Source organism: Eutrigla gurnardus (assembly GCF_963514095.1).
Source record: "Eutrigla gurnardus genome assembly, chromosome: 12".
NCBI lineage: Eukaryota > Metazoa > Chordata > Actinopteri > Perciformes > Triglidae > Eutrigla > Eutrigla gurnardus.
In genome coordinates this window covers 13,600,711-13,627,340 of record NC_139926.1, presented here as the reverse complement: position 1 = coordinate 13,627,340, position 26,630 = coordinate 13,600,711, and the positions used below count along the sequence as shown (strand labels likewise).

Here is a 26,630-nt window from a genome sequence, read left to right as displayed (position 1 = left end):
CTCTCCCATCTGAGATCCTGAGTGAGGATTATAAAACCAATCAGCAGACGGTGATTGCTGCAGCCAGCCTGTGATTGGATCACAACCCAGCCTCCGCTGTGGGCTCTGCAAAGAGAAAGAGTGAGAGAAGACAAGAACGAGATGCAGGGAAAGGAAGAAAGGAGTAAAGTGATACATAAAGAGAGTTGTGAGAAGGAGGCTAGTTGTGGAAGAGAAGACGAGACAGAGAGAAAACATAAGATCGGGATCTCCAGTGGTTCCCATCAACCTTCGCTTCACATGTCATATTTACTACCAGCAGCAAGCATAACAGATTTACCCTGTGGGTTGCCTCTGTTGGTTACCTATCATATGGAGCACTTTCAATCTCTCTGCTTCCCTCTTCAGCTAAAATAACAGCTCTATTAAACCCAAATTCCACATTTCTTCTCCACTTCCTAAATAAATTGTGCAGGTGTTCCACAGCCTGCTGTATAAACACAAACTTTATTACAATTGTCATATCCAGGTGTGGTCATAAATAAAATTCTGCATTTAACCCATCCTAAGCATTTTGGGGAACCGTAGGCTCCTGTGAAGCAACTGTATGTCCTTGTTATATTAGCATTTTAAATTAAAAGACTTGCCTCAAGGAAAATAAAAATGCAACAGAAAAGGTCCATGTCGGACAGCTGTTTCGAGTCACAATAGGGTTATTATTAGTGTGCAGCATTCTATGAGCATTAAAGGAATATAATATTCAGAATTAGGATTTCTTTAGTGTATAATCACCTCAAACTAAGAATTTCCATTTGATTAGAATGAGCCCATCATACCTACACAAGGAGCCGGTCCTCTTCACAGAGTCCACCATACTGCACCACCATGTTTCTACAGTAGCCCAGAATGGACAAACCATACACAGACTCTAGTAAGATCCTTTTAGGTGCCAGCCAATGATTCCAGCTTCTCCTAAGTAGTGTTATTATGGTAATTATGGATGACATCTGAGGTGACCAGCTTTACCATGGTTGTGCAGCTCGTGTTACTGTCATCTTTGAAAGTGAGTAGGCTATTCAGTTGTGTTGCCACCGCCGAAACACAGTGTAGATCAGGTTGGTCTGTCAGTCTTATGGTAGACCAGAGACCGGTCCAAGTTCTGGGATATGCTTCAACACACTGACCGTTTTCTAGGGAAGTGGAAAGGGCATAAGCTACTTGAAAACTTTATCATTACATTTATTTGGAACAGACCTTTTTCATCGACCAGAACAGTATTGCGGTCTTCAGCCATGACCTCATGGGATTTCATGCTTTACACAAAAGAGCAATAACATCATCAAATGAATTGGCTCAAGTTGTGTGGTGATACAGGCAACTGGAGAAAGGACAACAGAAAATAGAGGTTTGTTTGGAGTTTGTCACTCTAACACTGTCCTTACTCATTTATTCACATATATATGACATTAAAAGCTCTCCAATGCCAAACCACCGCTTTTATTGTGAAGGATTAGTGTTTGTGAAGTTTGTGAGAGTAACAGCTACCGTGTTCAAGACAGATTTTGGCATTTCCTGTAACCTTTTGTTCAGGTTTAGGTTTTCCATTTGTGTGCACATATTGCTGGTCTCTGCAACCGCTCAGCCTCCAACACTTCATCAAGTTAAGTCCAAAGTTGTGCTTTGCTCTCCCACTGGCTCCATGCCGACATAGAGGGTTTTGTTCACTGGTTGTTCTGGCTGTGGTTTGACCCTTATGTGAGTTTGAAAGCTAACAGTACTATTATCAGCCTGGGATCGAAGCGCGGATCTTCGGATTAATGGACGGCCCGCTCTACGTCTCTGCTCAGAAATATATTAGGGTGGCTTTCACGTAGATGCAGCGTGGATCACATTTAATGAAGTTGTTATCAAATAAACTACATCACCTCAGAAGTGGTCAGACAATACATTATCCCTGCAAGGGTATAAATAACAGGCTCTGAAGACATGCACACGGGGGCTGGGGTATGTTTATAAAAGTAAACTGCACTGTGAAACACTCGTGTAGACATAATGAATGTGTGCATCTGGGATATGTTAGCAGGTGTTTGCTGACTGTGTTTGTTGGCAGGTTTGTTTAGCTGGCTTCCCCTGGGGCTCCATGTGACCCGGGGCATCTGTTGCCCCCTGCCCATTTTCTGGCCTTCACCTCTTTTATCTTTGCCCATGACCTGCTGCCACCAGACACACACACACACACACACACACACACACACACACACACACACACACACACACACACACACACACACATGCATACATACACAGACATAAGCTAGACTAGTTCAGTTTGTGGAAAAAACAACAGATGTCGAGTCTACCAACTATAATACAAGCGATTATTGTCATGAATATTAAATGTCAAAGTTTATAAAAAAAACATATGAACTTTGAAGAATGTGCATTTTGCTTTCACGTAGAAACGGTGGATTGTGATGGAAACATCATATTTAGGGTGTTATAAACGGATAGAGTTGGATTTGGGTTTAATTTTTGTGGAGGACAATGAGAAAGAGAGGTGATAAGGGTTAGAAAAAATGAAAATGAGGTGTGGGGGGGGGCATATTAGCACAGCTGGACCCAGTAGGGAGATGTGTGCCGATGTTGGCCTCGTATCTGTTTAATCGTTTTCAGGTTACAGCATACAAACACTCACCTGCTTAATATGGGTAACATCCGATGCGGTGGACTAGGGACAAAGTCATAGAGTTAACACAAACTTTAGGGACACATAAAGGATCAGCGTGAATTACTTGTGAGATCAGTATGAAGTCCCAAGTAATTGATATGCTCGAGTGCAATGTGAAATTGCCCCGAGGCTTATCTTTGTGTCATAGCAGGGCCTGACACCAGTGACAAGAATAATTCAAAAAAGGATTTGTTCGGGGACAGAGATGCATTTGTTTGAGGAGTTTGTTATACAGGATAAATGTCATTTATTAGGATTAACCACCCACACTGATCTATTGGGATTCATTTTCCTGAATAAGCTTTTCTGTGTGTTTGAGGTAGAGGAGGGTGCATTAACATGCCGCTAACGTGCTCTAGCACATCTCAAATGGTCTTAGTTTAGCATGTTAGCCCGCTAACTTGCTTATTATCAAGAAACAACAACTACAGTTGAGGCTGATCTGAGTTTTACAGGTGTGTGTATATGTGTGTGTGGCCATATACAGTCTGTCTTCAGCCATCTCCTCTGAGAACTTCACACATACAGTAAGTCACCTATTCACCTATCAGCGTTAAGAAAAGCGGTTCCCCCAGCACCGCCATTCGGCAGTGTGGGCAGAGCAGAGCAGGTGGGGGAGTTTGGGGGAAAGAGATTAGCTATTTCTACTCCACAAAATGATTTATGCCGAGACTTTTATCAGGAAGCTTCTGCCCCCCCTGCAAAGATCATTTCCCCCGACTTCACCTGACAACGGGAACTATTTTAAACATTGGCTAATTAATACAGAGTGATTGGATTCATTGTTCTGCAATCCTGATGGATGTTTCTCTCTCTTAACTCCCACCTCAATCCCCTCTTCAATCTTCGGGTAGTTTTTTTCCTCCCAAGAATGCAGCCCCATTGTCTCCTGAAAGCTAGATAAATCAGTTGACGATGCCTTTTGTCACTTCAGTTCATTTACATGAATTTGCATTTGCCTCACTCCATGAAACCATTCATAATGACACCAGTTCTAACTTCAATCTATGTAGACCTTCAACAATCATGGAAGAAACACTCAGCTTAAGGTCTTACAATGTCTACCACATTTCCACACACTATTTAAATATATTCACAGTTAAATATCAACATCAAATACAATTGAAGCAATTGCCAGGCGTTGTTTTATCAAACTTACTTTGCGTTTGTTGTTAAACAGCCCATGTAGACGACTATATGTCTGTCACCACTCATGCAATCTGTATATTAGCCTTTTAGCGCATTGCCCTCAATCCACAAATATGGAGTAATTGTCGGATTTCTCAGTTCCCACTTTTGCTGGGAGTTAGGCTATATGTAAGTGCCAGCAAGTCAAAAGCAGTTGTGTATTCAACCCATGTGATGTGCCTCACCACCTAAAGAAAAATGTTAGCAGGTACGAAAAACATCCTGGCAAAATGGCATTTTCTATGTTCCAGAGAAAACATGAAGCCGTGACCTTTTACACTTTTGCATTATGAGTAAGGTTAAGTAAGGTATTCTGTATTCAAGCAATACCAAATAATCCATCCGCATAGCATAGAGTATCAATGGCGTGGGCTGTTGAAACTTTAGGATGGCTCTGACAGCATTGTTGTGTATGCATGGCTCTGCTTGGAACAAGCTCTATAGGAAAGAGCATATTGCCACTCCACCTGCTGTGTGTTCTGCTGCAGTAAGTCTGCTGTGGGTGCTATAGGAGGGTCGACTGCTATTTATACTGTACCTCCACTGCAGTGGCACTCCACACCTCTCCCCCATGCACCCCCATTCTAAAGCTACTGAAAGTTATTTTTTCTCTGTTATGATATGCAGTGCTAACTATATTTATGTGTAACAAGTCCAAGTATTTTCTTTTTCACTCCAATTAATATGCGGAGGAACCCACTGAAACAGCATTTTAACTACTATCTTTGTCTTCTGAAACCCATAATCATCAAAACCCTCACTGTCATCACCATCAACTGCAGCATCGTAGTGAAATCGGAAACACATTTTTCAATATAATCAATTCAAAGTCAAAGGCAAGTCAAGGTTTCGGGCTGGGACTTTTAATTTGAATCGAGTTTGATCAAACTAAGACATTATACATGAGACCGAAACCTAAATAGCGTTATCCTGTTTTGTAGAATTAACAAACTTACTTTATTCCACTGATGGTCAAAACCGACACACTTCACTGATGGCACACATTATGCGCATCGACATCTCCGTCTGCCCATATCGGTGTCCTTTTCCAATAGTGAATGCTTGGTTTCAACCATAATGAAGCTCTTAAGTAGCAGCATGAGAAGTGGACAGGGTGTTGAGGACAGGGACCAGCAGGGAAATCAGCTGTCAGTGGCCAGATACTTCCGTTCTTGTCATTAATTACTTTTGGGGTAAGTGAGGTGGAGGCCAAATGAGTATTGATTGTGGTGGGCCGGTATGGGGCCGGTTTCCCTGGCCTTTCCCACATGTCATTGCTTCTCTACGCCCCCATTAAGTGGGAACAAGAGTAGTCAGTGGCAAGCTGGGACCCTATTAAAGAGGGGACCTCTGAGTGTCAGAGAGGCTAGCTAGCTCACAAACCTCCTTCCACGAGACAGTACACAACGCTTCTTTTCGCTTTGCATCAACGGGGCTCCCATCAGGACTTTTGGGGCTGGTTGCTGATCGCTGGATGCAGTATAGGCTAATACCCATCACTTCTATTCAACAATTCCTCACAAAATCGGATATTAGGTATTAAGAGATCTAACTATCATGAACTGGCAACTGTTTATTTATCGGCAGGCAACATGAACATCACCACTCACCCTCAGAGACAGTCTCTCCCATAACCCCATTTTTAAAAAGAGAACACTTCCATAAAAAAGATCTCTCATTATACCGGCTTTGTTTATTTCCACACTGAACCAAAGAAAGCCAGCGTTTTACTGCCCCCAGATGTGCTTGTAGATAGCATGCTGTGTGATGTGTGCATGTAGTCCTGCCATATCAGCTGTCTCTTTTTCCACAGACGTTGATTTGGCTCTGTGACTCCCTCTGCTGCTAGCTAAGCGCTGGAGGAACAATAAAACAATACCATCCTATTTGATACCTTTTTATATAAAACAGTGAGACGGAATAACGACGATGCATTCTTTCTTTGCCCAGGCTGGTGTCAAAGGGGCTTTAGAGACACAGCTCTCATGATGCCAATTTTAGCAGCATGTAGAGAAATTGACTTACATGTTATGCGTCAGCTGATTGGCTGTTCTTATTGGTCTTAGAGACCACCAATCAAATTATTTAGCATCGGCCGATAACATTCAGTGTTCAATCGATTAGAGCAATGTTTCTATGTTCGTCTGTCATTTATCCCCTCTTTTACTGATTCAGTGTAGTTCGTCAATAAGAAGACAAATGTTTAAATGTTACAGGCTGTTTGACAATTCAGAGTTTTCAGTAGATTCTTTATTTTGCCTCTCCATTCTTCTTTTCCCTTCTCCCATTTCCTCAGCCTCCACTCTCCGACCACAACTCAAAGAAAGAAGGTGGAAATAGCTCTGAACTCTTTCCTCTTTTCCACTCCGCCTCCCCGATCCTTGCTTTTGTTGCGTGACTGATGATTTTAATTACCTGTTAACTCCCTGTACTCAGCAGATACACATGATAAATGGTGCAGGTGACTGTTGTAGCCACCATCTGGATGGGGCAAGGGAGTCTTCGGAGCTTTTTTCTCCACTGTCATATTAGAGACAGCCACCACAGCAGGGGGGTAGCAGGTGTGTACCAAGGGAGAACAAGAAACTGTCCCAGTTTAGATCCGGTTGACAGCTATTTAGTGTCATAGGGGTCACATCCATTTTTTCCTGTCTTAGACTGCAGGCAGCAACGATATGCGTCTCGAAAGGAAGCCCATATCACCACAGCAGGGGGGAGAGATTGCTTTAGATGACTGGCCAGCAAATTGCAGCACTTTATATGGAGATTGTGGAGAAGGAGATGGAGCAAGGAATGTGGAGCTACCATAGGTGCCCAGTGGAATGGATTCAGAAACAGGCGTTATGTGCCATGCTCAGGTGCTCTGCAATGGCCAGTGTAATCTTTGAAGACTTAATACAAAGGTGCGAAAAGTTCTTGTTGTAAAAGTGCAAGCCGAGCAGAAATATCTTCGATGGATAGAAACCGTGCACAAGTAATGTATAATCCACAATCAAGCTATTAATTGTGTCCAAAGGTGAATATTTCATTTCACTGTTGGGGGGGCACAACTCAAGTCAAGCTAATTATCTCTTTGCCGATTTTCAACCGACATTGACTTAAATGCGCAGACATAGATAGGTACCAATCCTCTCATCTAACGCTCAGCAAGAAAGCTTTAACCCTCCAAATATTTGTGAAACACATATCATGACATTCCAACAAACAGGCATATTTTGCAAGGAGATCTGATTCTCAGGTGGATGTACAGCAGAGGTCAGTGCTAATGAGGCAACAATTTCAAATATACTGTGCTTGATTGAGTCACTTATATATAATAACACTTATAGCCAACGATTTATTTGACAGTCAGGTCTCTGTGGTGTGGTCTGTGTTTTTCCACATGGAGTTCATGGCAGAGAGCAGATCACCCACAGTGCAACGGGTACGACCTCCAGCATTAATGAAGGGTAACGATGATAGTCCCCAAAGCAGACCCCATGTCACTTCAGTTTTGTCTCGTGGTTTGTAAAAGCAGCACACACACAACCGCGGTTAGACACACACACACACACACACACACACACAGACATTCAGAAGCACTAAAATTGCAGATTTTACAAATATGACTTCGCTCCTACTGATTACTTGAGGTCCCACTGGTAACATTGGTGGCAACTTCAATTCATACATTCATTCCCTTAGTTCCCCGAAGCAACTATGAAGTGCTTCTGAAGCACGCCACACACTCATTGATAGCAGGCAGCGCTTGCAATCAGGTGGCATTGTGTTGAATTGAATTACTTTGAAATCAAATTCAGGTAAATTGAATGTTTGCACATGCAAATGTGTGTATGCATGTGTTTGCTCCAGGAAATATTTTTTTTCATTCTGTTCACCCATGAAAACGTGCACCGAAAGAGCATTGTGGGTCGGGCTGCGAGGCAAACGCAACCAGACACCTAGAAAAAGAGACAAACATATCGATATGACTGTTGTAAACAAGCGCACCTGTATTGTATACATGGGTTGCACTCACTCTATCTCTCTATCTAGCAGTGAATCAGTGGAGTGTTAGGACATCGTTTAAGCTCTTGCACAGCATCAATACTGGCTCTATTGATTTTTCAAACAGTTAATGGAAGCCTTTAGGGCAGGAAAGCTAATTAAAATCATATGCAGGTCAAGCTCATTTAAAGACTCCCCATTAGTTTATGTTTAGCTTAACCACGCTTGACTGGAAAATCCATCCATCGGGCATCGTAATTGACTGTTGTTTCTAATGGCTTTCCAATGCTCCTGAGTTCCTCTGGCAGATTTCATGCTGCAGCTCTAATAACCAACATACAGAATCATTAAAGGCGGTTGCTGCGTGTCCTGTATCCTCAAAGTGTCTCGCCAACGCCTGGAGACGGCGATGCGTTTCATACTCCAGCCTTTTAGAAATGTGCAATCTCAGTGTGAAGAAGACACGAGTGTGTTTCAACTCGCATCTTAAAACTTTTTAAGTGGAATTGTTGTGACATTTTCCTTGGATAAATATGTCCACAATAGAAAGTATCCACTCTTGTAGATGAATTTCCACGGTAGCGATGTATTTTTACAGTCACTTCAGGTTGCAGTGGTGTAAAGCACGCCGCCACTGGAGCAGTGGAGACTTGTTCTCTGGAGTGATGAATCACGCTTCTCCATCTGGCAATCTGATGGACGAGTCTGGGTTTGGCGGTTGCCAGGACAAGGATACTTGTCTGACTGCATTGTGCCACATGTAAAGTTAGGTGGAGGGGGGATTATGGTGTGAGGTAGTTTTTCAGGACCTGGGCTTGGCCCCTTAGTTCCAGTGAAAGGAACTCTGAATGCTTCAGCATACCAAGAGATGTTGGACAATTCCATGCTCCCAACTTTGTGGAACAGTTTGGGGATGGCCCCTTCCTGTTCCAACATGACTGTGCACCAGTGCACAAAGCAAGGTCCATAAAGACATGGATGAGAGAGTTTGGTGTGGATGAACCTGACTGGCCTGCACAGAGTCCTGACCTCAACCCGATAGAACACCTTTGGGATGAATAAGAGTGGAAATTGAGAGGCAGGCCTTCCCGTCCAACATCATGTGTGACCCCACAAAATACGCTTCTGGAAGAATGGTCAAAAAGTCCCATAAACACACTCCTAAACCTTGTGGAAAGCCCAGATGAGTTGAAGCTGTTATAGCTGCAAATGGTGGACCGACATCATATTAAACGCTATGGATTAACAATTTGATGTCACTTAAGTTCATATGCAAGTCAAGGCAGGTGAGCAAATACTTTTGGCAATATAGTGTATGTAAATAAAGTGATAAGGTAGAAGAACGTCTGTTTCTATAGATATTCTTCGGGTCAGATTCCGACAAAAGTTTGCATGTTCACCAGAAACTCCTTGAGCTCAGATTCCGGCAGGGCCTCCGACAGCGTCCAGCCCACATCAGACAGACTCCGATTCGGCCTTATTGCCGCCTTGGACCTGCAGTCGGAACTCCAGTGGGAGGTGGAAAGCTCTGCGCTCAGCAGTAACGGCTCCTCCTCTTGCCGATAGCAGAGCTTCGCTGCTCCTCTGCTGGAAGCCAACACCAATGCCACGCTGCTGGAGGCCCAGGCCAAATTGCTAGGCCTGCTGAAGGGAAGAAAGGCATGGGAGAACCAGGACCGCCTGGGGCAAACTGTCAAACCCTGCTGCAGTAAAAATGTCTAAAAGGACATGGAGGCACTACCCCGTTTGTCCACAGGAACAGCCAAAATCAACATCCGTCCATCCATCCATTGTCTACCGCTTATCCTGTATTCAGGGTCGCGGGGCCAAAATCAACACAAAATGCTAATTCCTCTAATTATGTACATGGACAATTGACACAAATCCTAGCCGATATATTCCATTAATTGTGTAAAATAACACAGAATGCGTCATATTTATGATTTTAACCACAATGTGAGCCTAGGAAGTAAATAGGAAGATAGGCTCAAGCTGAAAAGTGCCTTTATATTATTTTCTTTAGGTTTGATAAAATGGCTCAATTAGAGCTGTGGGTTTTGTGTTATTGCTGTGGGAGGGAATTTCTAAGTCTAAGTGACATTTTGAATTCCGTCTCGACATGTGAGCACAGCTTGCCACATTTGGCCAGCCAGACAGTGGTCTGCTCCTCCAACATATTGTTTTTACAGTCGTCAGCTCTTGACTGTGTGTGTGTGTGTGTGTGTGTGTGTGTGTGTGTGTGTGTGTGTGTGTGTGTGTGTGTGTGTGTGTGTGTGTGTGTGTGTGTGTGTGTGTGTGTGTGTGTGTGTGTTGGGTGCATTCTTCCTGCAAACTGTGTTCCTTTGTTTCCTTGCAATATCGTCTACATTATGTAGTGCCTTGCGGGGGGGAAAGTTTGGATCTGTGAGTCCAAGGGAGAGTGTGGTTATTTATATGTATTTACATGTATTTTTGCCACCAACAGATGCCGACCATCTTGCTGTGCCTCAGTTTGATGCTTCCACTGTATGACTCTAGCCGCAATCCACACAGCCCTGTTGTAACCAGCTGGCATATGCAGAGCAGGAAAGCTTGCAATGCCGCTGATTCAACAGAGTGCTTCATTAGACAGAGTTAGATCAGATCACATTCCCCTGAGATGTATTTTCTCTGCCACTGAGGAGAGACAGAGGATACGAGCACGCTCTGAGTGAAATGGGCGTACGAAAGGTTATTTGTGACAATAACAACTAATAAGATGTCAGTAGTGGGTTTGTGGTGTTGTAAAAGGACAATTTATTTTCCTCTCCTTTTGCTCCATACTTTCTTTTTAAGAAGAAAAACTCATACATGCACTCACTTATAAACCCCCAACATATATATATATATATACACACAAACACACACACACACACTACCCTTTCAGTTTGCTTATAATTAGGCTTATATTATTAGCTGCTCTCACTCACGCATGATATTATGTTGTTCTATTTTTGCTAACATTTCAGACAACCTACCATATTTTAAATGGCTATTAAGTTGGTGGTTATTAAGGACAAGCGAAGCATTCAAGTGCTTTTTAATTTAAAAGTGCTGTATGCTGCACAGAAGTGTACATGTAACCCTTCTGGCCCCATTTCATCCCTCACCACACAAAATGATTGACCTGAGTCGTTGCTTGCTTGATTAACTGCATGTTTTAGTAATTTGTAGTTACAGAGTTGGGCAATTGAATAAAGGTCGACATGTATTTTTGTAAAAAGAGTCATTTTATAGATATTATGTGTATGTTTGATATCCATCTTATTTTTACTTATGCTTACAAACACGTTGTACACATTTTAGAATACAATACAATAGAATTTTGATTACTTTAAAGTTGCCCATAGGTGCAAATGGTTTTCTGTCCACCATTTCTTTGCTCAGTGTAATAATAATAATGGATAAGTGGATATATGTTATTCTTATTATATTATAACAATTGCACCAGGGCAGGCAACTGATATTTGTAGTGTATTCTTTTGTAGCTCAACTTTTAATCACAGATTTCAAGCATCTCTGCTCTTTTTCTGAAAATCTCTATGTATCCCATTCCCCTCCAACCAAGATCAAACCCTGCACCTTTTTAACTCCCTGCCTCCCAATAGTAATTCAGGAGGACGGAGTTAAGAGGACAGAGTTAAAACCATGTATGAGGATATGAAGAGATAAAGCCGACAACAGAGAGAAGTGGTGAGCAGAAAGAGATAAGCAATAAGAGAGATGAAGGGAACAGAGGTGTTCGCTTTCTATCAGATTAGTACCAGTAGGTGTCCGGCTAAAAAGCTCAGACCCCTACAGCCCACAGCTCATATGTCCTCCAGCCCCCGACCCCTAACCCCAAGATTCTCCTCCACAAAACCCCAAAAGCCTATACCACCATCCCTGATCCCCCGTGATTCTCTGCATGCTCTCAGACAAAGTGAGAAGAGCATTCTCCAGGCCCGCTACTGCAGAGATGAATGAAACAAATTAGTGTCCGTGGCATCGTTTTACTTTGAATACACCTGAGAAAAGCAGGCCTACATTTGGTATCCGTATAATGAGTCAGCTCTGTAACATTAGATGATATAATATACAATAATGGCTCTCAGGGCAGTTGCATCTGCTGACCTCTCTTGGGAGCTCAGTGCAATTATTCACCCAGCAGAAATTCATAGAGCAAACCTAATGCAATCCGGTTCTAAGAAAAGAAAATGTAGCTTCCTCAACTTATTTTCAATTAAAACAAGACGATCTTATGGGAGAAAGGAATAGCTGTGGTCATGTTTTCTCCCTGTGCTTTGAAAGGACGGTCTATTTTGAAATGTAATTGAGTGTCACCATGCACGTGTGATATTATTGCTGATATTGGACCATTCTTGTTGTGCTAGACCGTCTCATTGAACACCGACTGCAGCGTCAAAAATGTCCTCACCCTGTATTCAATGCACCTTCTTATCAAACTGACTACTTGCTGAGGTCAACTGGTTCTCCCTAGATCAACAAGACGAAGAGCCTGCAGCCACGCTAGCAACTCTGTGAGGCTATACTTAAGCTAGAACATCAGCATGCAACATGCTGATATTTAACACATCATCTTACTGTAGCTTAGCATGTTAGCATGCTAATATTTGTTTATTGGCACAAACTACATTGATTGAATGTCATCAGTTCTGCAGCTTTTTGATTCTAAAGCAAAGCTTTGGATATTAATAGAACAACACACTGCATTAACTCACATGAAGTTGATTAATATTTCTATATTACTATATTATCTTATATTTTACCCTCTGTATCTCTTTCCCATATAGAAATTAGCAGCCCCAAACTCTTTGTGGTATTTGTGTAGTTATTACTTCTTCCTTAAAGTCTCTGTTGAAAAGCACTTAGAAGGGCCAGATGATTGGAGGGGAATCATGCGTTCATGGAAATTCAGCTTCCGTTCAAATTGTTTTACATCTCAGTACTTCTTATATTTGCACACACTTCAAGTGTGTAAAAAGAGGCCTGTGTGCCAACCTCTGTTGTACAAATCAATACCTCATAAACTTCACTAATTGTAGTCTTCAGCATACTCACCAAAGATGCTCGGGCCCATTACATTCATGTGACTATTGTAATGACATGGAAGCTGAAGCTACGTTTTCTGTGTTCAAAGCAGGTCCGTCTCTGGTTGGGAGCCTGAAGAAGGACTGGGCCTCTCCAAACAGCATTGCTCTCTCCTGGCAGCAACCTGAACAAACAACATTGCTCATCCTCGACTACGAGATCAAATATTATGAGAAGGTACAGTTCCTCGTGTTCACATCAAGTCTAAATCTGTCGGTACAGACCCATTTCTTTTCTAATTTCAGGTCAGAGATATATTTGTTGCTATTTATTTATTCATCACTTCTAAGAAAATGAATGGATATTTTTTAGGTTTTTATGGTTACAAAAGAGCATCTGTCAAATCCACATGGCACTTATTAATTGAAACATGACATCCATGATGTTGTCCAAATAAAGGGATGTAGTATGTGGAAAATTTAAACTCTCTCCACCAGCGGAGATTGTTTGTGCCTCCAAATAGACCAAGTGCTCAAATATATTGTAGAGGTCTCCAGTTTAAAATCGCACTGGTATGGTATTATATATCATTATAATTTGGCTTCTATAGATTCATTGTTTTTCCAGAAATGTCAAGTGGAAAAACTAAATTTGGGGTGTGTGCCCATATTTGTAATCAATCAATGTTGTATCAATATCACTCAGATTTAGTCTAGCTAAAGGGACGATGGCTTGTGAAAAGCACCCTTAATTGCTTCAATGATTTGGCTCATTTTCCTCTTTCCACAGGAACATGAGCAGTTGAGCTACTCGTCAACGCGCACTAAGGCTCCCAGTGTGATAATCTCAGGTTTAAAACCAGCCACCTGGTACGTCTTTTGTGTACGCACTCGCACGCCAGCTGGATACAGCTCCTATACCCCGAAATATGAATACAAAACAACGGGAGACTGTAAGTACCTGAGACTGTCTACAGCACTTACAGGGGCGGATATACACCTGTCTTTGTGTGAATGTATTACACTTGTATTTGTGTTCTTATCTTGATCATCGTCCCATGCATGTTGCTGGTCCCAACCCCTGCAAACGACTAGAATTAAATGAGTCTACTCATTATTAATCATGACCTTAGTTAAGATCATGACTAGCAGTCAGTTTATGTGAGGTTTTTCATGCAGTGAATTTTTCAAGGTGACATGCAGAAATACATGGAAAGTGATTACGGATGATCCTGGAGAAGGTCAGCAATCCATTATTAGTCTACATTGTATGAATCAACTGTCGCTGTAGCATTATTTAATAAACACTTGCGGTCTAAAAGAATCAGCAACACATTTATGGGCTGTATCAAGGCCAGTTAGGAAACATAACAACCGAGGCTGAAAAGCAGCAGCAGAACGCTGCAAGCGGTTCAGGGTCAGGTGAAGTTTGTGTACTGTAGCCTGGAGCTGTGCTTGGGGCGGCCTGCACCAAGAGCGCAGCAGCAAATAATAAGCCATGAGCCCACCAACAGGAGCATACATAGTGGGATTCCAACCATAACCTTCTCCAGGACATCCTGGAAGATGTACCCAGAAATGAAATTAACATAACAACACTTTTGCACTACACTGCAGTTAATCCAAGCAACCGATTCACTTTATTTTAAAGTGGAAGGACCTCACATGATTCCCTATAAAGTGCAATTGCCATATCAAGCGGCAACCTAACCGAAAAGTGAAGCCAAAGCAGAAGTACCTTAAACTTGCATTCTTTCTAATGGCCAACAGGGGGGCATCGTTTTGGGTTGCAAAAATGAGCCTGATTGTAAAGAAATCTATTTTTTCTATTCTGTTTGCTACTGGATTTACTTTATGAAGAATATCATTTTGAATTGAAGTGTTAAAGCCTAAATACACCAGGGCTTGGCAAATAAACAACATGAAAATGTTAAATATGCTCAGTCAAGTATTTCGATAAGATAAGATAAGATACTTTTTCCATCCATCCATGCATTACAGCACAATGAAATTCTTACGTTGTGCAGTCCACTCGTGAACATGGGATTAGAGCTATACATATATTTAAAAATAAATAGGAATAAGAAAATAAAAAAAGACATTTTTTTAAATCTCTGTCGATGGCAGGCATGAGGATTACTCTGATTGAAGAAGGCACTGGTGGGAGTGGTAAAAGTCATTGTCCATTGAAAATTCTCATTGCCTGTGAGAATAGGCTGTTCCTCAGCCTGGAAGTCCTGGCAGCCACACTCCGGTAACGGTTGCCAGACTTCATCAGGCTAAAGATGATTAAAAAGGAGTGTTCCCGAGAGGAGCGGACAAAGACATCTGCCACGGAGGGCGCCATCAGATGTAACAAGTATTTATGCTGTATCAAAAAATATTTGTACCAGGGGTGGCTCAGTGGTAGAGTTGGCGTCCCACTTACTGAGCACGAGTCCCCAGGGTTCGAATCTGACTGGTGGTCCTTTCTGCAATGTCATCCCCCTCTCTCTCTCAACAAAAAGGCAAAAATGGCCAAAAAATTCTAGTTATTATTATTATTAGTTAAGCTACATAGACAACTTGTTATTATCACAAATTACCACGTCCAACTGGGCACAGGATTCCTAAATAGACAGAAATATCTGTAATGATTTGTCAACCCATAAAATGGTTCATGTTCACTAAAACAAACGATGCTGAATTTGAGCACTAAAATTATTATTAGATAAATGTGTATGATCACAACAGATTTCACTGTGAAATACACAAAGACTTTTTGTTCCTAAAACCCTAAAGATTAGGATATCCGTTGCAATGGCAATTGAAGAATTTATACAATCGACAAGGGAGTCCAACGACTTGATGTATGTTGTATTTGAATCATTTTTCTTTTCGTGCGTGAGTAGCTTTATTGCAAATCTTCTCATAAAATACAAAGGTCCAGCTGTCCTTTTATTTTGGTTCAGGTATTGTTGAGGGGTCATTTGGCTCAGTGGCCCTCTCCTTTCCAAAGCTGCAGAGCTTTGCTTTATCTGCGGATCAGACAGCGCTTGGCCAAGCCTTTGTATTGCCTGGCCTTTTATCTGAAAGAGAAAGCACATTTGGCCCCATGTCGCTCTCTCCCTCGCTGTCAGTCTGCCTGTCGACCTGTCACTCACCGTCTCATGTGCTCGTTTTTCCCCATTCTGTGTATTTGTCGGTCACTTCCGCCTCTCGCTGTCTCTCTTGTTTGTCTTTCCCTCTCTTCTGTCATCCGTGTTCCTCATCCCACACCTTGCATACCTGATCCTGTCCTCTGCCACCCTTCTCTCTCTCTCTCACTCTCTCACTTTCTCTTTCTACACACACACACACACACACACACACGCACACACACACACACATCTTATTACAGCATCAGTCCAACACATCTGCTTAGTTAGTGATGTGAAGAGAGTGTGAAGTTGACGTCTGGGAGAATTGTCTCGTGTGATCTGGCGACCGCCACTTTCATTCCCCCTCCCTCTGAGTGGTCTGTAATTACTTTTATCCAGCAAAACACACACACACACACACACAGGCACACAAATTCTTGACACCCTTCCTGCACACGTGTACGTGCTCGTGACTTAACACCCGCATACTGTATAAACCCACACGAGCCTCACTCTTTGGGCTAGCGACCACGCACCCTCCAATCTCCAATTCATATTCATTAAGCGTGAAATATTATAGAAATAAGTTTGGTAATAGCAATCATCTTTCAATTATCTTGGATTCGTTAGCCTTGTGACAAGACACAGAAAAGGGAAAATCATGAATATCAAATGGGACCAATTTAACCAAATGATCATGGACTAAATCACAATTTCATGAATGAATAATATTAATTAAACAGCAGCAGGCATATGAATCATTCCAGTACCATAGCTGACGGAGGGTTTTAGCATTACAAAGAACTGATCAAACATCTCTCCGTAATATTTGCCTATCAAGAGAGCGAACATGGTCTAGGCATGGTGCATTGATGGAGAGGAATATTGAAGATGATGTTGAATGAAAATGTGCTGTTTCTACTCTCTTTATCCTGCTTCCAGTCTAATTTCCTTCTTTTCTCTCCTCGCTGCTTTCATCATACATACCTGCTCTTTACATTCAACTTGTCCGACTTATCCTCTTCCCGTTCCACACATCCATCCTCCCTTTCCCCGCCCTCCTTTGGTCCTTCTTCCTCTTTGTCTTCCTTTTCACATCTTCTCCACCCAACCTCACGTCTTTTCACTTTAATCATCCTCCATTCTCAACCACCTTCAGCATCAGACATCGCTTCTGACCAGGGCCAGGTGTTGGTCATCGTTACCGCAGCGGTTGGTGGCTTCACCCTCCTCATCATCCTCACCCTCTTCCTCCTGATCACTGGAAGGTAAGAGCATGTCACATTATAAGTCATGCTACTTTGCTGTGTGGTTTGGTTTAAGTTTGAACTGATACACTGTCTTGCCCCCATATTCATTTCAGATAAACCACTCATGTTGCCTGCCCTTGATACAGTATATTGGAACAAATGGTATCATTTTTTTTATCTATTTAAGTATGACTTTAAGCCTCGTCAGTCAGAGTGCATCCCTTATTAATATTATTAACTGCACGTGTGGCATTCCTGCAAAGTCATGTCAAATGTCTGCTTTGAAAAAGGCCTATTTGGTTCATATTCCTTCCTTTACCAACAGTATTGCATAGGATTCATATTCCTTATCTTACAGTAGAGTTGTTCAATATTGATCCCAAAGATATGGTAAAACCATTACTGTGACATTTAGCTTCAAAAACTGGCTTTGGACTTTGAATAGCCCTAAATTGGAGATGCATTTACTTGGATAATAGAGAAAGAATGAGGTGTGAGGGAAAACAAAGAAAAGAAAAGTGTGAATTTGAGATGCTTTGCAGACTAAACAGGCGTAATTTCAACCCAAATTAACTCTAACTAAATTAGTCTTTTGTAAAGTTGTGAACAGGACAGTAGCTCGTTAACACCTTTGAAGTTGATATGGCAAACCCGTTAGCAATCAGTTATATATTTACACATCAGACATTGCAGTATGCAATATGTTTGCATCTACCATTTGCTAGAAGTGTTTTACCACCTGTGTGTAGCCGTAGTTTGCACATATGCAGTACCAGTCAGGCAGTATGGATTGGGCAATGAGTGACGCATGTTGTTGTTCCTGTGTAGCATTAAAGAGATGATAAAAGATATGAGAATGTGATTGTGCATAGACTCGCGTGACTGCTGATACGGAGCCAACATTAGGCTGTATCAGAGGCATTTCTGATACTGGTCTAGGTGTCTGATAAACTCCAATTAGATCTCACAACACAAATCGGTTGAACACAACTCTGGCCTTGAGCATGGTCCCGAGAGGCAAGGTCAGGGCTTATCGAAATCAGTGAGATTCTTTATCATCCGCATGGAAGCACTCTTGTAAACTCTTGCATGTTGCTTTATACTTCCTGCCACAGGTGCTTTCACTTATTCTGACTAATTAGACTTTTATTTAGGTTTAGGCAGGGTACAGCTGCTGGGAAGGATGTGGCCTTTACACACTCACAGTCCTGAAGCGGTATAATCAAGCCCCGTAGTTGAAAACAACCCTTGTGGATCTACACAAGGGCTTTACTTTTGACATTTAACATCATGTAGAACAGGCATGATAGATGTCTGACATTATGAACATCATTCATTTTTGATGAATTGGACGCTTGAAATGTACGATGCATTTGGAGACAATCCACTTCTACTTCTACTACTAGAGATCTTTGGCATGATAAATGACATCGCCCAATTGAAGTGTTTTACACTTTAAAATAAACCAAAAAAAACACTGAATACATATGTTATCTATATTTTACAACAAGGGGAGCAGTTTGTGCTGCTTTCTGGCTCTGTCCAGAGGCCGGTTAGTTATCCCACAGGCTGCCTTTCACTTTTGCCCAACAGCTGGGAAGCAAGACAGAACTTCAACGTCTTGGGTATTGAGGATTATTTTTTCATAGTGAAGTGTTTATTCTAAACTGTAACGTACCTGCACTTTAAATTTACTGCCGCTAGATAACCTTTCCCTTTGGTCCCATCCCCAACACCTGTCTGCCTAGAGCACAGCCAACAGCTCTCTTTCTCTCTTGCTCAAACACAACTTCAGAAAAATACTCAAACACAATTTTTGTTCAGCAAGAAAATCTTAATAAATGAAAACCGTTTTTCTTAGTTTTGTTTTTTTATCAAGTAAAAAGCTAATGTGATGCATAAATTACAACCTTCAAGTGTAGGAAAATCATGGAATTCTTGGCATTCATCTTAAAACCTGATACAAAACAAATGTTCAATGCACTATAATGCTTTAACAATAAGGTATCATCTGCCACCTGACAAATTAATAAATAGCGCTCATTCTCATATGGGACACATTTACATTTAGGGCATTAAGCAGACGCTTTTGTCCAAAGCGACTTACAATAAGTACATTTGTCAAAACAAAGAAACCACAACATATCATTTCCGATAAAGTAGTAAAGTCCATTATCTACCGCTTATCCTGTATTCAGGTTCGCAGGGGGGCTGGAGCCGATCCCAGCCATCATTGGGCGAAGACAGGGTACACCCTGGACAGGACGCCAGTCTATCACAGGGCTAACATATAGAGACAAACAACCATTCGCGCTCACATTCACACCAATTTAGAGTCATCAATTAACCTATCCCCGCTATCCACTGATACCAAGAAACTCTATAAACATAAAACCACATTCAATAGTACACAAAGGCCTTATAGAAATCAATGAATATTATAGGCTCTCAACTTATGATTGTAGTTAGTCATCCAGAGTTGGTCTAATGTTCTAATAGTTAGTCTTGTAGTTCTTACTGTACAAACTGCAGCAAACGTGCTGACAAAGCTAACAGTGTTTACCTGAGGGGGAACCGGAGGGTAATTGTGTTATGCCTCCGCAGCGATTTCGTTGGTCAGAATGGTGTTATCAGCTATCACTACCATATGTGAGCAATGCAGGGCATCGGCCATGAGTTAGCCAGTACGGCTCACATGCCAGAAGATGCAATAAAGCACTTGAAGTGGTGCCAGCTATGGAAACACAGGGTTGCCAACTCTCACGCTCCTGGCATGACACTCATGCTTTCACCATCAATCTCACGCTGTCAGGGCAAGCTTGAGTCTCACGCCAGGAGCGTGAGAGTTGGCAACCCTGGAAACAAAGCACAAAGAAGCTCAGAGCCTGTTTGCATCCGTGTCCCTTCTTGTCCTTTCATGTCCTTAAAATGTGAAGACAAAAAATGATAGTGCTTCAAGGATAATGTTACTCTTTCCCAATCAGTATGATCTTGTCTGCTCCTGGGAGCCGATATGATGATCAGAAGAGCCCAGAATCCTTATCACTTAGCAATTACTTTCTGCTTGTGTAGCAAGGCTTGATTCCCGAGGACGAAGAAAAACCTGCCCTCTTCACTTGCTTGCTTGCTTTATCCACACAGTTGGATCCCGGCGGCCTTGTCTGCGGCTGTCGGGTCTTCTTTGAGGTGGCTGGTTTTCAGTTTGGTGTTGTTTTGTGCCGATCTCCACTGTCCTCGCTGTTCGGCAGATGAAACACAGTATTATCGGGTGTGATGCTGCATTTTTCTCATCACAGTGCTGCATTTTGGCCTCTGATCAGCTCCCCGGGACGTCCAAGTTGGTGAACAACATCAATGGCAGAAACAACATCATTTTTCTCTGCCCCTTCCTTTACTTTTGAACAAATGGTCTCATCCATTTTCTTTGTGATACCATATAGCCTCATGTTCCATCCTCTGCTATGTACTGTATGTCAGTTTCATTTGACTTGTTCTGTGTTTTTTCAAGAACTTTCCTCTAAGCCTTTGCACTTACTTTTCAGCATGGCATTATCATTTTTTAGATCAGATCCCTCAAAAAAGCAGGGCTCTATAGATTTTTTTTAGGCCCTCAATACGTGTGTTGTTTTTTTTTCACCATGCGTTTAAAATCATTCATCAGTTCGCAAGTAAGTTTGTTCCAGTTGCTATTGTTATCATGATTTTGACTGACGAGTACCATCTTGTACCAACATGTTAGCCAGGCTTCATCAACTTGCCCTGTGAGTAGTCCCTATGTCACCAGCGCATGGGCAAACTTTCCTGTGACCCTTTCTGGTGGGACTGGGCCTTGAAACCGCTACCCAATCCAGCTTGTAATACGCGGATAAGTGCCCTACTACATATCAGTTGAGTGAGAACATCACAAAAGATATTTGAATGAACAGAAATTTATTTTTTCACTTTTTGAACTGTGGCAAATTAGTTTTTTTGTTGTTACACCTATCTGTTACATCTATTTCTAAACAGCATCCCAACATAAATGATGAACTTCGAGATCTCAGACAAGTGCATTTTTTTAAATGCACCTCCTGAGCTCTCATCAGAGTTTATTAATACCATCCCAGGTGCTGATTGCATAAGGCATACATTTAATGAATACTACACAAATATGCATTTGGCCCTCAGTCTTCCCAGACCAGGACCTGTTGCCCATTAGAGAAACTGCAGCTTTAAACACTTGCATATTCATTTTTTGGTTGCCTGAAAATGTCCACGAGTGAGCAGTGAACTTCTCAGATATAAGATCAACACTTTCATCAGACAAATCCTTTAGTGTTTGCATGATGTGAATGTCAAAGGACACAGTCCAACTACTTAAAAAAAAGCTGAAAGCAGTAGATTTATGGCAGGGATGTACAGTGTTATTTGTATAATGTGATCCCTGTGTGTGTAGGAGTGTCTTTGTTCCTGCTTTATTTATTTAAAACCTACACACGGCAGGTGCAAAAGCTAAAACAAGCCCTTTAGGCTTTTTTCTTTTTTGCATTCTAGTACACGAAGGACCTTTCTGTTACCTGAATCCAGCTAAAAGCAGTCACAGTAGCAGTTGGAGGGTTTTTTTTACTTCATCACGATCTGTCATATCTGCGATCCCTCTGCCCTGCGTAGGAGGAACTTTTCGCTCTCTTACATTTTTAAAAAGCTCCAAATGTACTTGAGCTGCCTGAGAAAGATGAGAGCTTTCAATCACGCCACTCTCACAGGTGTACGTTCCCACACAAGGGAGGACATAAGGGGACCCGCTATACGTAGAGTTTTAACACCTGGTTGCCCTAAAAGCAACCTAGATTAACGCCTATGTCTGCATCTGCTCATGCTTCAGCGAATACTTGCTGTCACAACTGCACACCTAGCTGAAGAGTTTTGCCTTATGTATTCTCTTTATCCTTGAGCTTTGTCTCAGTCCCTGCAACCTTTTTTGTTATGGTTTTCTTCATATTTTTCGGCGAGTCTTCTTTTCTGTGCCCTTTGTAGCAGCAGATAGGTGTGCCATGGTCAGGTGACTGTGAGGGATGTAAGGACAAGAGAGGAGTGGTTTGAATTACACTGATGCTTTGATTAGGGATCTTGGCAAGGTTGTTTTTCTGAGGTGTGTGTGTGTGTGTGTGTGTGTGTGTGTGTGTGTGTGTGTGTGTGTGTGTGTGTGTGTGTGTGTGTGTGTGTGTGTGTGTGTGTGTGTGTGTGTGTGTGTGTGTGTGTGTGTGTGTGTGTGTAAAGTGCTTGTGAATATGTACTGTAACAAGGCTCCACAGCGTGGAGAGCAATGGCAGAAGCCAAGGTCTTTGTGTGTGATAACTGACTTTGTGTGTGTCTGTGTATGGATGTGCGGCCCTCTTTTCAACATGAAAGCCAGTGAGACAGAGGGATAGGCGGATAAAGGGGATCACAGGACAGGACTGGAAAAGACTGATAAAGGCACATGCCACCATTTCTTTAATGAACAGCTTGATCCCATCCCCAGAGGTCAACAGTAGCTTTCCAAATCCCCTTCTTGCCCTCTCTGCCAGTGTGAGCCACCGTGTTATCTGCTCCATCTATCAGTGTCCAGGATCCCACAGACTTCACTTAGCCGAAGACCAGTCTGGCATTCTGCGGCTCGTAGCCCCTCTGACACCTGCTCTAATGTGGCAACCCAGATTATGTTAAGTCCTCAAAGACAAGGCGGCTCACATATGATCAAATGAACCCACACACACTCCTACAAGCTAGCGCTTCGACACACTTTCTCCACTCGGACGTTGTGGTCATTTTCACTCCTAATGTATTCGATCGCAGCAGACGTGCACCATCAGATCATTAAGCCACTTTATAAGGCAATATTCAATTAAATGTAATCTATTTGTGTAACATCATGTCATTAAAAGCATATCTGTGTGCTTTGAAAATAAACTATTAGAAAAAAAAATCTGCAAATAAACAGATATTTATACAATAGCCTAATAGGACAACTGTAGGAAAGAAAATTGAGCCGAGAGAGGTGGGCAATATTCTTAGAAAAAAAGTCGCAAATTTCGTGTTTAAAGTGGCAAAATTTGCTAGTTTTAAAGTTTATTACAATGCTAACTACCAGCATTTATGCCAGCAAACTTCCCATGAATGTCGTTTTTATCTTTCTAATTAATCCATCCCAACGTGTGACAACCCTTTGCGAAGGTCCTTAGGCTGATGGCTGTTATTCGTTATTTTGGTTGTGACAACAAGTGAAAGGTACCGCTAGCTTACCCAAACCACCCGATCAATAAACACACATAAGATGACAATTTGGCCCATATAAAATTAACTAACAATAACGATCAACAGCCATCACCCTAAGGACCTTAGCGAAGCGTTGTCGTTGTGATGGATTAATTAGAAAGATAAAAGCAACATTCATGGGAAGTTAGCGAGCATAAATGCCGGTTGTTAGCATCGTAACCTACCGATAGCTTAGCCAAACCACCCAATCAACAAACATCCATAAGATGACAATTTTGGCCCATATAAAATTAACTAACAATAACCATAAACAGAAATCACTCTAAGGACCTTAGCAAAGTGTTGTCAAATGTTGGGATGGATTAATTAGAAATTTAAAAGTGACATTCATGGGAAGTTAGCTAGCATGAATGCCGGTTGTTGGCATCGTTATAAACTAGCAAATTTGCCACTCTAAACTAGCAAATTTGCCACTTTTTTTCTCAGAATATTGCCCACCTCTCTCGGCTCCATTTGTTCCCCCTACAGTGGCCCTAATACGCCGTCCTACATTTATACATAAATGCACAATAAAACATACATATATATATCCACACATACAACAAGCACTGTACAAATATCATGTGTTCATTTAAAAAAAAATACAAAAGGTAGCCCTTTAGGTCTTTAGTTTGTATTTAAAATAACCAATATCGGGCTGTTTTTTTTTTGTTTTGTTTTGTTTTTTTTGCAAAGCTAACTGAATCTTGCATCATATTTATGAGGAAAAAATGGATAATTCCCCTCAAATAAACTAATACTTACTTAAGTACAGTAACGTGATATTTCTACTTTGTTAGTTCCCACTTCTGAATATAACACCTTGTTACATCAGCAGGCAAACTGTTCCATTCTTTAGGTGCATAAATACTGAAAGCCAACTCTCCAGACTTAGAAAGTGCTCTGAGCACATGAAGGAGGTTTACACCTTCTGTCCGGAGAGATCTGCTGGGATTATAGACTGACAGCATTTCTGGAATGTGCTGTGGAGCCAGACCAGCCAATACTTTGTAAACCAAAAGGAGGATTTTGAATTGTATCCTTAAAGCATCTCGTTGTTGTTATTGAATGATTCGGAGGACTGGAGGTTTTTGGTCCTGGTTAGAACTCATGCAGCTGAGTTCGGTATAAATTGTAATCCATGGATAGTTTTGTGTGCAAGACCAATAGCCTTAACAATAGAATAGTCTCTATTATTTGTGGTTTTGTTTATTAGAACAGTTACAGAAAATATTTTTTAAAAACTGAAAATTGAGGACTGAGCTCCCTCCGGAGATGCTGGAGACCAAAACGGAGTTGAAAGGAAAGTGAAATCTGGATTTACAGTCATCTTGTGGACACAGTGTTTGCCAGCAGGCTAACAACTTTATAAGGTGATATTATGTCAGTGTTACAGCAATTATACACAGATATATCTAAAATCTCAAAAATACATCAAATGTAATTCATTTAATTCAGTGGGTAAGTGAGACAACTTCTTCCATAGTTTGACTGTGCAGTAGAGGCATTTTGTCCCCAGGGGGCAAAACAACTTTGAGACATTCACCAGCAAACAGTACCTGAAGTTGTTGTAGCTTTTGTAGTAGTAGTAAAAATGCTAGTAAATGTAATGTTATAATCCTTTATACTCGAAACTCAAGGAAAAAATAACCTCTGACACGGAAAAGTGCAATAGAACAGTAATCCAAGTCAGAATTCCAAGTCGGAAACATAGGAAAGATTTAGCTAGCCTGCCTTAGCTGACATGAACACACCTGGCATCCCAGCAACATGACGTATAAAGTCAGTTAGCTTATCTTTTCATCATTTTTTCCTTTATGTTGTGTTTCATGTAGTGTTTGTGTTGCGAATTGTGCTGTAACAATGCTGTAGCTGACATTTCAATTTGATTTGTGCTTCCTTGCGAGCATGCAGTGTAAGCCGTCTATTTCTGTCTCTTTTAAATTAAATTTTCCGATATATTTCCCCACAGGATTTTAGATTTTACACAGCTGTTAATTTAAAGATGGTTACTTTCTAAAATGTCTCTTTGCTAATGGTACTGTGGTAATTGATGTAGGTCCTCTGTAGATTATGCTTGTGAAGCTCAGAGAGGCCCCATAAAAACAATATTTTTCCAAGCAGATGCTCTCTGATGGATTTGGATTGGAAGTCCCACCGACTGGTAGTTATTGACTTCCGACTTGCAATGGATTGCAGCATAAGTCCAATATTATTTCTGGTTGTAGCTCCGTGTGAGAGAAAAGCATCTCGGTAGCTTGCTAGAACTGTATTTCCTGCATCAAATGGTCACTTGAGGGTTTTGTTACATATCTATTCATTCAATATAGCCTTCATGCCCCCCGTACTCTTGCTGGGTCATACAAGTTTGACCAAAAAGAAACATGGTGATGCCCGTTCCATTTAGCCAGGTGCAACAGTGTATATTAGATAGCCGTTCTGAGCATGAGGCAATGCTTCAAGAAGCCAAGGACAAGGACTACAGTATGCAATAGAAGGACATGTTACTACGGTAACTTGTTCCGTTGGGATGTTAGGCATTACCACAGAAATTAGGAGGAAGCAAACCTTGGTGATGTTGGCGATCTGACATTAGACTAACTCCTCCTATGTAGCTACGTTACGATATGTTAGCTAGCAGGTTAGCCAGCATTTTACTTACATAAACCACAATGTGATCTGCAGCATATCTAAATATAAAAGAAAAGGGGACATTTGTAAAAAGAATCTGCTCCCTCAACTGTTATTGGAGCACACAGTGAAAGAGGCGGGGCTTATTCTGTCATTCTGAACAGGGCAAACATAATCGGGTATCTACATAATATGCGGAAATCTCACATCGATCATTTGAATAGACACCCACAAATGAAACACTTGTCTGCACGGAAGCACAGTAGATCCACAGCGATCTCGAAACAATGTCTTGCACCTTCGTAAGAATGCTGCAATAAATGTATCACGTCATTATCATCTCTTATACACAGAAAAACACATTTAGTATACAATAAAATAATGTGAATCTGCCACTTAGAAGTCGTTGAGGAACATCTTTACA

At 41.5% G+C, this 26,630-nt stretch overlaps 1 protein-coding gene across 4 annotated transcripts in view; it reads left to right on the top strand.

The window, feature by feature from the left end:
• The window catches only part of epha3 (eph receptor A3), a 411,842-nt gene that overhangs the window by 366,356 nt on the left and 18,856 nt on the right, over window positions 1-26,630 (top strand). The window contains exons 6-8 of one of the 4 annotated variants that reach the window (XM_084022186.1): window positions 13,044-13,168; window positions 13,721-13,883; window positions 17,209-17,317. The exons of 2 other annotated variants lie outside the window; for them this stretch is intronic. In XM_084022186.1, coding sequence (XP_083878312.1) covers window positions 13,044-13,168; window positions 13,721-13,883; window positions 17,209-17,317 — 397 coding nt within the window. Of the gene's footprint in view, window positions 1-13,040; window positions 13,169-13,720; window positions 13,884-17,208; window positions 17,318-26,630 lie in introns of all 4 variants that reach the window. One more of the 4 variants, XM_084022185.1, reaches the window with a different exon arrangement.